The sequence below is a fragment of the Cheilinus undulatus genome, linkage group 11 (assembly GCF_018320785.1).
Source record: "Cheilinus undulatus linkage group 11, ASM1832078v1, whole genome shotgun sequence".
Lineage (NCBI taxonomy): Eukaryota > Metazoa > Chordata > Actinopteri > Labriformes > Labridae > Cheilinus > Cheilinus undulatus.
The window spans coordinates 27,894,946-27,911,090 of record NC_054875.1 but is presented as its reverse complement, the minus strand read 5'-3'; the positions used below and the strand labels follow the sequence as shown (position 1 = coordinate 27,911,090).

The window sequence follows — 16,145 nt, the reverse complement described above, 5'->3', positions numbered from 1 at the left end:
GAGCATGTGTTACTGTTTGTGAAAGAGAGACCTCTGAGTCAGTCTTAGAAGAGCTTGTCCCTCTGCACACTTGCTCTCTGAGGCACTACATCATCTGGTGTATCAGACCTGCATTTTCAATCTGAAGTGTTAGCTGCATCGCATACACCAGAGTGAGCAATATAACAGTATAAAATATTGGATTTGAGCCCCCCGCCTCTCAAATGTGCCATCATTTTCTCAAGTGCAGCCAGCACCTTTTCACACTGAAGCTATTGAAAATGTCCCCCTAATTATGGTGTATTGCAATCAGTCACTTTATTGCTACATTATAGTGGGCTGGCAGAGCCATTTTTATAGCTTTTCTCCCACATTAATTCATAGTTCATTCATAATCCAAACGAAAACAGTTGTACAGTGTTGACTAAATAAACCTTCTGGGATGTCACTTTGGTCGAAAACTAGTGCTGTCAATTGATTAAAAAGTTGTTCAAGTTAATCACGTCACTATGCTGTGATTAATCATGATTAATCACAGCATTTCTTTAGTTTTAGTAATTTTTAGATTTTTTAAACGTTCTTAATATAAGTCTTTATTTTCATTATTTTAAATTTATGTACAGCACTTTGAAAGTGCTTTTTACTAAAAAATGTATTATTATTTTGTTATTATTATTATTATTATTATTATTATTATTATCTATAAATTAACATTTTAAATACTACCATTTATTTGTATTTTTGTTTGAGATAAATTAGTGCAAGTATGGTGTTTAAATGAAGAATTATTAAACAAACTAGTTTTTAAACTTACTTGTGGTTTTTAAGTGTGTGTTTGTAAGTGAGTGTTTTAAATCACTGAGCAATAATATTAATAAACTGCAAACGAGCCTAGCAGACAAACACATCATGTACAAAATAACTTCTGCTGTAAAGTGAATGATGAGGTGTGCTGTTACCCTGAGGTAGCTGTGTTTGCTGACTGATGTCCAGTGGTCTCTCGTCAGTGTAATAAATGCAGCTCGGGCCAGCTGTTCCACTTTAGTTGTCTTTTTAGCTGTCATACAGTTCACGGATTCTTGTGACAGTAGTTCTCGTAGGTGTTCTGTGGTATGGGTTATCCGAGGCGACCCGGATGATGTCTTGAAGCCCCTTGTCGTCAACGATGTTGATGGTCTGCAGTCGCTGGCGACCCATTAGCGATTGCATTCGTTAGATTAGATGTTGTCGTTTTCGGGACAAATCTTGGTCTGCTGGACTGTGCCAGTGTAGCTTGGCGTTATGGCTTGATCCTGTGATGTTGTAAGCGTCTTTGCTAACATTAGAAAAGATGCGTTTTGCCCAGTGGTGGTACTTCAGACTCATTGTGCTTTGGTGTAAAGACAGTTCATCACTGCTGTATGTACATACAACTTTTGTTTAATCCAGACTTCCATTAGGCAGCTTTCAAATCGAAATTTGCCATGAAGCAGACCTGGGTCTGTCTCCTCTCTCATCACTGCTGGTTGCGTTTGACTCGCCTTTGACCTTTTCACCTCAGGGACGTAAACATCTGCACAGGAGGACTACGAAGTTGTGGTTAAATTTAGTCATATGATTAGATTGTGATATTACTTTTCAGCGCGTTAAACTTTCCAGATTGATCACAAGCGTTAACACGTTCATGTTAACAGGCCTATTGAAAACATAACGTATTTAAAGACAATAAGTAACCAGCAGCTAAACTTGCTTGCTGTGGATCTGTGCTTCACAACTATCACTGTAGGCAGAGCTTAACTACTTTACTGGAAACTTGAAAAAGTGCAAACGCCACATGGCAAAAACAGATGCTACTTAAAGAGCTTCACAGAAACTGTGCATCATGGACTTTGATTAACCTTGCGTACATTATCATGGAGACAAATAGTTTGAAGCCCTCAAAACAAACTGTGTCTTGTATATTGCTTAAATTTATATTCTAGGATTATGGGAACGTTATTCTTCCTTTTGACATCAAACTTCCCACACGCCTGAAGTTTTGAAAATACTCTGCTGTTACCTTTAGCTACCATATTTTTAAATGTCATTTTAAATGTCATTTTTAAATCTATCCAACCAGTCTGGAGCACCTGGTCTGGACATAGTTGAGTCTGCATCAGCTGTCGTGTCCTCCTGTACACTGCACAACAGATGACGCGTGATCTGACTGAAATTTGGCACGACTTCCAAGTGAGACCTACGACTAAAAATTTACATCTGAATTGTATGCTTAAGGCAGTACAGAAATGCCAAACGAAACAAAAAATTTTGGGTGCAAACAGTGGAACTTCAAAAGGGCGAGATTAATCTTGATTTTACTACAGAATTTCTTATATTAATCAAGATTAAACTGTTTAATAGTTTGACGGCGCTAAAAATGACCCATTACTGGGTTTCTCTGACTTGTAATTTTGTTGCTTTGGTTCAACAGGGTTCCTACAGATTCTTGAAAAGTCTTAGTCTTAAAATGCATATTTGAAATTTAAGACCAGAGTTTGTAAAAAAACAGATTTTTACCAGTGAGAGGTCTTCAATTTTGGAAGGCTCTTTGAGTAAGATGTGTCCTTATCTAATCTCTGTTTTCTAGCCAACCTTATACGATTTTAATCATCCTCGCCCACAAAGTGTTGCATAAATATTCTCTATAAATCAGGGAGTTCAGTGTTCAATATTCTAGATTTCCTAGAGGAGGACTCCAGACCTCTCCTCTCTGATTTTGTCTGACTTACTGTAATTTAAAAAACTTGGTACAGTTGTGAAACACTAGTCCAGTGCCCACTTAAAAATTCTGCAACCCACCTGTATTTCGATAGTTCTTCTCTGACAAAAAGGTGTTTTTCTGTTTTTTAATAGTTAAACTGTTGAGAATCAGCTCAACACAACTGCTCAGCACCAAAAATGTGTTGTGATAAATATCAATATACTGTATAATGACAGAATAGAGGCATTATATGTGCGAGAAAGCATCAAATGTAGGAATTTATGACCCAAATTTCTTTGCCCTTTATTGTTTGACATTTTATAAAAGTTGATTAAATCCGAAAATTCAGCATACTAAGAAAGATCTCATTCAATTTTCTCAGTTCAAGTCTTGATTTTATTTTTAAAAGTGTAGTAACCCTGTATCAAAATGGGCGTTAGTAATGATTGATTTTGACCTAGGGCTGTAAAGAAGCTTAAAAATGTCTTCCATACAGATTCCTGGTCTTGGTATATGTGTGGTGCATATCTTTCCCTGTCTTTAACTCCATGTGTTTCCAGTCTCTCTTCAGCTTTCTTATTAAAAATAAAGGCAAAAAAGGCCAAAAAATGATCTAAACAATGAATGCTTCACATTAAAAAATCACCCTTTTGTCTGCAGGCTGCCTGACCTCTTAAACCTTAAACACTGACCTCCTAACATATGGAGGAGGTTTCTTTTGCCTCATCAGGAAACTATGAATCATTTAGCACTTCTCACATCTGTATAAAGATACTAACAGTCAGGTTAGTGTGTGTGTGAGGCACTAGAGTGTCTGTACTGTGATCATATGTATGCTGTAAAATGGACTGGCCAAACTATGAAATCACCTTTGGACTAATTTTTATAATGCAGACACCATTTTTAATCATATTGGAATGTTTTCTGTCTTTTCTTTCAATATAAAGGGATATTTGAATAATTATTGGTGATATGTGAGAATCTCTGGCGTGAAGCTTCATCTTGAAATTTAAGAGCAATTTTTCTTTTTAGTGATATAATCCAGACTTGGCCACATCACTGGCAAAACGAACATAAATTAGTTGAATATTTTTTCATAAATCTGGATGATTCATTTCACAGGGTAGGCCTAAGATAAATTAAGTCTAAAAGCTGACTCTTGCCCAATTTACACAGACCTGCTGGATGTCAGACAGAAAGGGAAGTAAAATGCACACAGCTGTTTGTAGTGGACACGCAGTTGCACAGACTCAAACAGACCTGCTCTTGAGACTTAGCAACTTTAATAATGGCGTTGTCAGCTGGAGTGACATCCAGACTTCTCCTTTGAACAGACACAAAAATGAGAAAAGCTGGTGTGTAAATGCGTGAATGTCTGGAGGTCAGCGAGAGCTTCTCACACCCAAGTTAATGAGTGAGAGCTCAGCTGTTATTGTGTGAGTGTGGAAGTGTTTTGTGTACTCAGGCCTTTGCTGTGGTCACCCAATCATCTCTGGTTCTGCTGTTTAACTGCGGTTTTCTTATATAGTCTCTGTGTTGTTTATTGCGGCCCGGAGCCGACACTGGGCCTGATACCTTTGCAGATCAGCCTGCCAGAAAAACTTTTATGATGAAATGTGAGGCAGGAAAAAGGGAGGTGAGGACAAACAGAGAGGCTGTTTTCTTAAAGCCTCTGTTTAACTTTGCTAACCAGTGTCCAGAATCCACATTTGGCTGTCATTGCAAGCATGTGGGAAGAAATCAAGGAGAATGGGTGTGTGTTTATGCATGTGTGTGCATGGTAAGATGTGAAAGAGCTCAATGCATGTGTGCATGGAGAAAACTGCTGCAGCATTCTGTGTTGTGAATGTATTTGTTTAAAGAAATTCCAAAGAATTAATAGTTTTGCAACCACAGAAAGTTGAGACCATATCAAGGTCATTTTTTGAAATCATATGGTGCTGAGTGACGGGCTGGAAAGCTTAAGTGGAGTCTAGGGGGGAAGATTTTGAGATAAAAATGTGTTTGTAATTCATCTAATCAAAGGAACTCCTCAGTGCAATCTCAAATGTCCCCTTTGGATTTGAGCTGGATGTTAGAGGGCCTCTCTGCTTCTTTTGTTCACCTGTCACTTGATTTTTTTTTTCTTTCAAAATTGTCATAGCCAGTGAAGTCAATATATGTACCTCAGCTGTCTCTTAAAGCAGTAGGAGTTTTTTCTGTTTTGCATATCATGGCTGTCAAATCGAAACACAGACCTACAGAGTTGGGAAATATGGGCCTGTCCCAAAGACAACCTTGCCTTATGACTTTAGGGATTTCTCACACCGGCATGTCACTTTGTCTCGCTGCAGGCCTTACACCTTTATACGGCAATAGGAAAACTCCTGTAGAGTCTGGAGCGTGGCGGGACATATGGAGTGTTGAAAGAAAGATATTAGTTGTAGGGTGAGAGAGAGGAGTTGTTGGATGACGACGCTGACGCGAGTTGCTCTAGTGGGAAGAGAAAATTGGAGAGGAAATTGAAGGAGAAGCTAAAGGTTAATCACCTTGACTTGCTAGCTGTCCATCATCTCAGCATGTGTGCCTACTGATAAAGTCATACACTATTTCCTGTTACAGCCTGGCTGATTTAGTGGCAGTTTTTAGTGGAGGAGTAGCGGTTGGATATGATATGAATTCCAAACACCTGTATCCACTAGACCTACGACCAAAGAAAAACTTAGTGGACTAAAACTACACCACATCATTGACAAACCAATTGGTTGCTGACAAAAACAAACAAACAAACATTAAAAAAATAACAAAATTTTATCTCTAGATCAACCTAATTAATCAGTGACCATGTAGTCGTAGCACCCTGGCTGGTGGTCTCATTGAACATAAAGTCCCTGTAAAAAGTGATATACAGAATTTCTTTCTAAAAACACTAGATCTGTTGAAATAAGGTTTCTGTAAACATGTGAAAACACTGAGATCTATGTGTAACTATATTTTGGATTTAGACTGTTGGGATATTTATAATAACTCCACTCTAGTTGTAACACAACGTCACTCAAAAAATAAAATAAACCAGGTTTCCTTCCCACAACAGCAAATAATGTATTAAGCTCTTCGTTCCTATGAAAGTAACACTTGATTGTCTGACATATGAGATTATGAGCTCATCAGCCAACGCACTGTCAGATATCAGCCCTAGTATCAACTTTTTTATTCATTTCTCCTCCATCCTTTCATCTATCACTCCTCATTTGATCCTTCCATCTCTCTCTCCTTGTTTTGCTCATTCTCTTTAACAGCGGTGAGTTCTTTGAGAGGTATTAGCAGGGCGTTTGTACTGTAATATCACAGCTTAGTGGGCCATTGCAGGTGAGACAGCAGGGATTTCCTGCTAGGCCTCTTAGCTACATTCTTGCTAAATTGCTCTTTGCCAGGTGGGGTTGGGTGGGAGTGTATGTCTCTTTTTCCCCCTTTTAGTAGCACACCCACATGCACTCATTTCTGGGCGAATAATTTCACATTCAGTTATTGCAAATAATAATTGTGTTGAGCCAAAATTTCTAAAGTCAAGTAAACATTGTCTGTAAACCAACTTCAAAATGTACAGTGCTTAACAAATTTATTAGACCACTACCCAAAGTAAGGTTTATGCCACAGCTGCCCTAAATTAACAGCATTGGTAATTACCAAAACCATTTTTTATGTTTCTGCAATGGTTAATACACCAATATGTAGAAGCTCTTTAACCCAAATGATATTTTTGATGCTAAAATAGAATTATTATTGTTTTCCATGAATTTTCAAATTTACTGATTTACAAAAAACTGAGAAAATAGTAAAGCACATTATTATTTCTTGATTAATATGTCAAATTATAGTTATTTACTAGCATTCCTGAAGAGAAAAATGAGTTTTAGTGGTTGAATGTTATGCTTGATTAATTTATGACTTCTCAGAGAAGCCCAGTGAGCCGGCTCAAATGTGGGTATAAAAGGGTGACTTCAGTTTGAAATTCTTCATTCAAAATGGTAAAACGTGGAGAGCTCACTGAAAATGAAAGAGTCCACATTAAAGCACTTCATGATGCTGGATGGTCTCTGAGACAGGTGGTCTAATAAATTTGTTAAGCACTGTACATCACACCATAACCATGCAAAGTAGGTTTACAGGATGTGGATAACGTTAGCATCATTGGCACCGCTGGCCTTCGATCCTCTTTGCAGGTTAATGTCCACTTTCTTGTGCTGAATATCAACACTCCTTGCTTTGGTAAGTTTAACTCGAAACAGCCTCTGTACAATTTCATTGGCGTTTTCTAGAACAAAATAGTGCCAAACTGCGCCTTTTATGTGAGATGCTATTGATGCTGTCAGTTCTCTGTTTACTGTGGATTATAGAGCACTGAGGCAGCAAGGAGCAGTCATTAAGAACAGCTGAAGTGGCTACTAGTGGTGGGCAGCTGCGTCACAGTTTAGAATGAGTGTTTTACCAGGACTGTGGGCCTGGACTAAAACATTTTTAACTGACTCGTAATTCTGGTGCCAGGTACCAAGGGATCCAAGTGTAATCTTTTATTTGGCTAATGGCACTTTGCTGTCAGTAATTACAAATAAAGTAAAACAGAAGCACATCAGAATTTTTAGGGGTTTTATGATGTTATTGATATTGGCAGAAACTAGCACAAAGTTAACTTTCAGTATCTGCAGATATGGCTCCATAGTGAACGGACATGGACAGTCCTTTCTAAGTCCAACCACAAATCCTGATTGAGGTCTGGGCTTTGGTTTCTCTTGCAGACTGAAAAAGAATTTGCTATATTTTGCTGAATTCATTTTACCATCTACCTTTACAAGCCTTCCATGGCTGACTGCTGAGAAACATCCCCACAGCATGACGCTGCCACCACTTTACTGTACTTCACAGGGGAATGGTGTGTTAGCGGTGATGTGCAGTTTGGTGTCCACCAAACATAGTGTCTTGTAAGAGGGCCAAAAAGCACCAATTTGGTCTAATCATTCCAAAGAACTTTCTTCCACTTGACCATGGAGTCTCCCACATGCCTTTTGGTGAACTCTAGTCAAGATGAAAAACAGGTTTTCTTTAACAGTGGCTTTTGGGTGACCATTTTTCATAGGCGCTGTAGTCAACTGAAGTCTTTCTTCATCATCATTCCTTAAGTTTTAAATTGTGTACTAAAGACTGAAGTTTGTTTTTTTGTTCAGCTTTAACTTTGAAGTATGTTTTAGAGACTGAAGTTTAAGGTGTAACAACATTTATCCACCATATTGCTATCATAATCAGCTAAAATGAGTTTCTAAATATTGGCATGTTGGATATTGGCTAAAATCCAATATTTCTTTCTAGAATTATGCTCAGACAAACACTTCATTTAGTATACTCTGTTAATTTTCACCACCACTCTCTCTCCCTTATTCTGTTGGCTATGAAATAGTTTAGAGATGAGATAACAAGAACGACAGAGCCTGCTGTCAAAGTTTTTTCTCGCAGCCACCTCTGTGTCAGAGTAAAAGCTTGTTAAACATATCATTAACAAGGCCTCCCTCCCTGTTTCCTTTTATCTACATTTAGTGTTTGTCTCTTAGATTATATAAAACTCACACACAAACTTCCAAATTAAGTTTAAATGGGTTCACTTTTGGAAAAAAAAAATGTTCTGGAAATGTAATCAGGTGTTGAAAAGCAACAGCAGAGCACAGAGTCTGCTAATGACAGCCAGCTGAGTGTGGATGCATGCGTGAGAGAGGGATTGTAGGCATTGAAGCGGAACACTCTTACATGTCCAATAAAAAGTTCTTGGGTAAGCTCCGATCTCACTCATCTCATATCTCACAGCCAGAAACCAAAAGGATTTTAATTTGTGTAAGCAGTGTGATCTATGGCAGCGCTGACTTGATCATGCAACACCCTCAATAACAACAGATGGGACAGGCTCCAGGCTCATACACTCACTCAGACACACTTTTACTGCATCAGTCCACAGTGGTTCATGTCATGAACAGTAGGACAAAGCTTAACTTTTACTACCTCCAAATTTCAACAAGCGAATGTGTCAGAAATGTCAGTCCCAGTGCTGAATGTGGGCCACCTGACTGAGAGTTGGGATAGAAATTAACACAGATGTGTGAATATGTATTTTTTTGCATTCACTTGCTTGTTCACCTGCCTGCTACAGCTTTCTTAGCAGGCAGGTGAACTCCTTCTCTCTCTGGTCGTCTCACTCTCTCTCACCCTGAAAATTGGTATGGGAAAATGTGTTGTATGGCTCCTTTGTAGTCTCAGAATAACCCCTTAATAACGCTTTTTTAGTCTCTTAATCTGCTTATCTGTGCTCAGATTATTTCATTGTCTCTTCTAGGTAGATGCTCTGCGAGTGCGTCTAGAAGAGAAGGAGCAGTTTCTGACCAAGAAGACCAAACAGCTGCAGGACCTGACAGATGAAAAGAGCACGCTCACAGGAGAGATCAGAGACATGAAGGACATGCTGGATGTCAAGGAGAGGAAGGTTAACGTCCTGCAGAAGAAGGTATGGGAGTCCAGCTAGATGGACTTAATGATGTATGCATTGAAGGCAGACCTATAGGGAAGACCAGTTGAATTTGTTGTGACTTGGATATCAGTCTCTGCCTTTTAGTGGTCAGATAGACTGTTTCACATTTTCATTACCTGGGATGTAGTCCCAGCCGTCCATAGACAATATCTGGGAAGGCCAGTATCTTTTAAATAAATCTAGGAGGATGTTCTTCTTTAAATTAAGAAATGTGCAGATCTGGTATAAATTGCAGCTTTTTACCAGCAGGCAGCCATTGTTTACTGGCTTGTCATACAATGAAACCCTGCCCATAGCCAATGCCTCATTCTCAATCAGCTTTGCAAGGTTGCACTTTACCCCAAATCTTTAGTAATACTTGCACTTAATAGAAGGGATGCCCTTATGCATCCAATACTGAGAAGATACCCACTTGAGTAAGGTGTGAAAATGTCCACAGATTGCTTTAAGAGTCACTGATTAGATATAAAACCATAAGAACCGTAACCATGGTCTGTCTATTGGAGGTCACATATTATGCAAAATACACTTTTTCATGCTTTACTAACAAAAAATATAAATAAAATATGCCCCTGGCCTGTCCACTATCCCCCCCAAGAATCAGAAAAATCCCCACCCCCCTTTCTCTACCTTTCAGAAAATGTGTGCTAAACAGTGATACTCAGATTTTCCCCTCATGATGTCATGTGGGTAGTTATCACCGCCACCAGGTTTGGTTGGCCCTCCCCGCTTTGAAGAAAGTTCTGCCCTGGCAGTCCTGATCCTCCTCTCCTGAGCTGGCAGCTGAGAGGAGGATCAGGAGAGCCACATCCATTAAGCCATATCCATTTCCTGAGAGGGGCGGAGTCACACAGCTCGGTAACATTTAAAGCCACAGACACAGAAACAGCTCGTTCTGAGCAGAGCTGAAACAGAGGGGTTTTAGACATGCAAAAATACAATACCGGCATGTTTTTCAGCAACAAACTTCACAGGCATGGTTTGGGGACCTCTGAGACCAATATGAACTTGTCTTAAAGGGGTAAAATATGTGACCTGTAAACATTTTTAACAGATATTTTCACACAAGTCTGTCCTGTGCAGTCTTTGAGACAGAATCATATTTTTCAGCACGACACACACTTTATTTATATATAAATGTAACATGTTATGTATATTAAAGCATTCACACTTTCTCTGAAATACACAACTGCACTTACACGCCATGTCTCACAGACCTTAATGACTTTTATAAGGTTAGCCATTTAGATGAGCTCTGTTACCACCTGTGGTGTTCATGTTGGAAATTCTTCCTCCATAGACCAATTACACACATAAAGGTCCCCTCTGAACCTCCTTGTTTCCTCTAATGTCCTCAAATTAGATCTCCCGCTCTCTCCTCCCACCCTCCCCCTCGCTGAGTTTAATGAGAGAGGGCTCCAAAGGTCGCATGCAGTGCCATCATCGTGCGTCTATGTATGTGTATGTGTGTGCAAGAATGCACTCAAATTCATTGTAATGTTTGTGTGACAGCTGAAAGATGACCTTTGAGTGCACCTTGTGGTGTTCTCCTTTGGGTCCCACTTAAAGCTCTCTATTTGAGCCAGTTAATAAGCTTTTTTCTCAGCAGATGAATGGTTCCCCTCTCCCCATTAATGTTTCACTTTATTTCAGGGCCAAAGAAATGTCATGCTTTTAGCTTTCAGTTTCATTTTAAGACATTTTCTGATAGTTTAAAGCAGTGGTTCCCAAAGTGGGGGTCAGGACTCCCCAGCTGGATGCAAGTCAAGAAAGGGCTGGCAAGATACCTGCCAAAAGAAGCAAAAAAATGATACAAAATGATATATTTGCTCATCAATTGAAAATTACAAACATGAAATTATTCCCATTAAAAGTAGTCGTTAGGTGAGATCTGTGCTGATTTATATGCTTATACTAAAAGCTTTATCCTTGCACGTACATGCAGCATATGTTATTGTTGGGATTTCTTATGTCTTGTTGAATCTTAGATATTTGCGTATGTGTTGTAGGTGTTGTCTTCTTCCTTGAAGGCCAAAACAGTGTTGTTACTGGAAAAGAGTTGTTCTGAAATGTTGGCATACTGATTCACTTATGTTTAACTGGTGTTATTTTACCTCTGATTGATATCCTCTGCATCGTCTCTTCTACCTCTTTGGTCAGAGCTTTCCTCATCTTCTGGATTTCAGACCTTTCCATCTCCTGCTTTTCCATTTCAAATGCTCTCCTCTCCTCAAGCTTAGTACACTTTTGAGCATCAGAAGTCTTTCTCCTCCTAAATTTTTCTTTGTTTTCTTTGTTTCTATATCAGCCTTCCCCTACAGGAATGCTTGTCTCAGTTTCTGGTGCGGGACTAGTTGGTGTAGACCTTCTTCATCATCACCATCTACTTCTTTTCCAACTTTTTTTACACCCTTGTCATGAGAAGTGGCGTCATTTTCGGCTTTTAAAGCCACCCTTTTCACGTGATATTTTTTGAGTATTTCTTGAAGGGCCCTGGTTCTTTTTAATGTTGCATTTTTCTAACTTGAAAACCTTCCTCGTCCTCTTCAAGTCAGATGTTTCTGGAGTGTGGGCCTTTCAAATAAAATCCATCTCTTCCTCTTTCTTCTCCAAGGCCTTTGTTTTCTTACAGATAGTCCTTTCTCTGCTTTGTAGGTCTTATTTTTTCTTTGTTTGGCCTTCAGTTCTTTATCCAATTTGTTATTACTTTTCAAATGTACTCATCCAAATGAAAGGCATTTCTCTTTTCAATCATTGTGACATACTCTCTTGAAGAAGGCCTCTCTCTTGTTAGTCATTCTTTTTTTTACTCTCTAGCTCTTATCTTGTTTATTTGGGCCTCTTTACGCAAAAGTTTCTTGAGAGTTTACTCCATAGAGAGTCTTAAAGCTTTTACCTCCATCTGCCCTGACGGAGCACAAGGAAAATACCCCAATGTTTCACATAGCAGAATATTCTGGCTGGGATGCAAAGATGGACGGTGTTAGGCTGGAAGTCACCATGCTCATGACCAGGGTCTGGGATTCATTTTAACTTTAACAGCAGAGTACAGTTAGAGTAAAACCTAAGTTGTGTCAGTGATACATCTGACCCACTGAAGTGGCTGGTTGGTGTCACTGTATTTCTCGCCACAGATGCATTTCCTGTGCAATCAGTGGATGTAAATGTTTTTCTCCAGAGGGCAGCACATGGCTATTTCACATAAATACCATAGCAGTAGCCAAGGCCAAGAGACTGAGTTTGGGCCTAGCAGAAAGTTGCAGACTTTGAGGACTGGGAAAATCTACCTTTGGCCAGTTCTCTGGTAAAATGGAACTTTATTCAACACGGAATCATGCCTTACAGAAAGACATGGATCTTCAGGGTTAGTGGCGAGGCAGATATCTCAGTTACCCAAGGCTGGTGTGGTGCTTGGGGCATTGTGGCGAATACAGTTTCAAACAGCAGCCCTGAACGCAACTTCAGCTGTGGGGCAGAAGAAACAACAAGAGGATAGTACTGAACTATCCACAGCGAACGTGTTCCTTTTTTTTCAACTACTCCAAATAAACCACATTGGTTGGATTTTATAGCTTTTAATATACAGCAGGTCCAGTTGAGTTCGTCAACGTATGAAGACTAAAGCCCAGCTCAGGACAAAGATCTGTGACAGACAAGACTGTTATAGAGCTTTGCTGGCAACGGTTGCAGCTGTCTGAACTGAGCCTTTGAAGCTCAGATCAGTAGATCTGATGATGTTGCCTGAAATTCAGCTCTAGAGGTCACAAACAACTGGTTTTAAAATGTTTCAAGTCGTTAAATGGAAAATAGAAATCTTTTTTTGTTAAATAAACACCATCAAATGTTTGTTCAAAGTAGAATATTTGTATTAATGCTGTGAATTTTAGACATGATTACATCTGAGTTTTTTTTTTTTTTGACTTCTAACAAGGAAACCTCAGCTCTTGAACACTCCTATCTCCTCCATCAGTTGTGCATGCGAGCAGGACGCATGGCGCTATATGAGCTAACAGATAAAAAATTCAAGGTTGTAGAAGCTAAACTTGTCTGAGGAAGATCAGAGATTCTCATGGCATAGTTTTGTCATAACAAGACTGAGCTATCAAAGCATTTTGTGTTTATATGTGCCATGAAACTGCGCTGCCACCTTTCAGAGGTGATAACAATTAGGATTTGGAGATAAATCACTGTTGTGCCCCATAAATGATCCCTAGATGATGATCCCTCGAACAAAAAAATCAGCATGCGTATGTTGTATTTCCAGACCGTAGGGTGCATGCATGGTCTTGACAATGATAAGATTCAGAAGATGTTTTGTTAGCTATAAGTTCTCAGATTATTGCATTTTTTTAGTCCTTGCTTTCAAACAGAGTTCAGTTTACTGTAATGGACACCGTCATTTATCATTATGCCTAAAGCTGTGGTTCTTTTCTCAAGTTTTTGCTACTTGTCTTAATACTGTATTGCTTGATGATTTAAATGTGATTTGACTTTTCTTAAAAGACAAATACAAATTTTGATACGAACCAAAGTCTGAATGATTTTAAAATAATGTGAAAGCTGGCCTCGTTAGCTGATAAAATATAGAGCCAAATCATTTTCCTTTAGGACTGCGTCTCTGCTGTAGGACACTATAACTCAAAAATCTGTATATGTGGGAAAGACAGGAGAAACGTTGAAATCTAACATCTCTTTTCCAGTGTCATGCTGTATAAGTCATTGAATTCCAGTTGTAAAAGACATTTTACCGTCCCTGGATGTTTGAAGTCCTCCAAAGGCAGGATGAAACTTTCCCTGATACATCCTGTATCTAAATATCAAGGGTACATTTTCCTGACTAAAGAGGGCCTTTTAGATATGACAGCATACTCTCCATAGAGTGGCTCAGGAGGTTGAACTTGGGTCAGCAGTGAAGCTGTTTGAAAGCTTGCTGTAAATGTTATCCCCCAAAAGGTGATGATTGAGTGGCTGCCTTCTCCTAATAATATTATCAGCTCTGAATGACTCAACTAAGCACGGGTCATAAACCCATTAATCTCCTGTATATATCCTCCACTGATGAAGAGAGAAAATACCTATAACAGACATTTACACACAAACACGCACACACACACGTCATCCTCCTGGTCAGCTTTGAGAGTTAAGAGGATGCATCTGTGTTATTATGACCAGCTCTCTATCTTCACTTCAAACAGATCCAATCCCCCCACCCACAGGGATGCTGATGATGACACACGCTGATGACAGGTCAGCTGGTGTGTCATTGTGGTTTTCTGCCATTGGATGTTGTCTGTGTGTTTTGCTCTTTCCCTGCTCATAAGGAGTTAACATCTGGAGAAATAAGAGCAAAAACAGTCAGACGGATGTTTATGTGACTGCTTTATTAAATGGAAGAAGCTGAAAAGTTAAAAGATGAAAGATCAGCATGAAGTCTGTTAGTTGTATCAAACTGTAGTTTGAGATCATGCTCATGTTGCAGTTTTGTATTATTGACTTATGAATCAGATCTTTGTGCCTAGACTTGGTGTTGATTTTGGATGTTTCTAGCTGCTCTGGTTGTCTGGTTCCTATTTTAATTTTACAAGAATGGATCTTCACTCTAAAAAAGCCTGATTTTTCATGTTTTTTTTTTTCTCTGCTCACATCAGGCCATCGAGCAATCAAAACTGTCATAAAATTGTTTTTTCTTTAACTCCAAAAGTTTTGCCTTTTGAAACTTAACCCCTTAACGCCTGTTTTATCATATATGACACATACTTTTATGATACCTCTATCTAATCAATATGATCATAAATGACAAAAAAAACCCTTCTGAATGCAATTTGATAAATGATAAAAATGCCCTCAAGTGGATTATCAGTTACCAAAAAACAGGTAATGTATCAAATGAGATACAAAATATATATGTGTTACATCGTATGGAAATTTAGATTTTTTTTGGATTTCATTAGAAAGTGAAATAAACATTTCAGTTCCAAAAAAAAAAATAGAATTTTCTGGCTATAATTTGTGTTTTCAGGCTTTAAGGGGTTAACAGCTAGATAGTGCTGTGCAATTAATCATGTTTCAATTAAAGTTTGGCTGGACACAATCATGAAAACAAAACAGTTGAGATTAAATAATCAAGTGTGGCATCCTGTGTTGTGCACATTTTGTCTCTAACCAGGTACTTAATTGGTGGCCTTGGGGCCAGGTCAGGCCCCCGAGGCTATTTTTAGTGACCTTTTAAGCTGACTGCATATGCCTAATTAATTATCCTCTCTTGTGTTTTTATTAAATCATGGGGTGTCCATTATATTTGCCGCACTTATCCCTGTTTACACAAAACCTTTCATCCCTGCCCTGTGCATGCACTGTTCCCCATTCCAGTGTTTCTACACACACATTTCACAGCTGAGGTCATGTTCCTGCTGACTGGTAAGCCAGTAAGCTAGACAAAGTGTCTCTTTCTACCTTAACAAGACTAGGTTAAAACCTAGTTTATGACTGACTGCAACTATCTGGGATGCATGCTGAAATGCCGGACAAGGTAGAGGAGTAGCTTCGCCTACTCCCTGAACAAGGTATCCACAGCACTGCTGGCAGAGCATGGCGTCAGTGGAGGCCCACGGTGTTCCATGAACCCCCCATTAGATGTCGCTGCTTCTCTGCTGACACAACTCTGTACGGCTCTGAAAGTATCATTACTCACTCAGTCACTCAGTGAGTCAGTCACTCAGTCACATACGGTAGGGCTGACCCTGGCGGTCAGCCAAAAAATGAAAAATAGAACAGACAGTTTAACAGCTAATGGGCCGACGAGTATCTGTTTTAATCTGCTTGCGTGAGACTCTGCAACAAGGGCATATCGGTGTGCAAGGAATACAACTTGAGGAGACATTTCAAAACAAGTCATGCTAA

At 39.2% G+C, this 16,145-nt stretch overlaps 1 protein-coding gene across 1 annotated transcript in view; it reads left to right on the top strand.

Moving 5' to 3' along the window:
* The window catches only part of LOC121517063 (ERC protein 2-like), a 238,706-nt gene that overhangs the window by 46,089 nt on the left and 176,472 nt on the right, over positions 1 to 16,145 (top strand). The window contains exon 7 of the mRNA XM_041798572.1: positions 9,054 to 9,221. Coding sequence (XP_041654506.1) covers positions 9,054 to 9,221 — 168 coding nt within the window. The remainder of the gene's footprint in view (positions 1 to 9,053; positions 9,222 to 16,145) is intronic.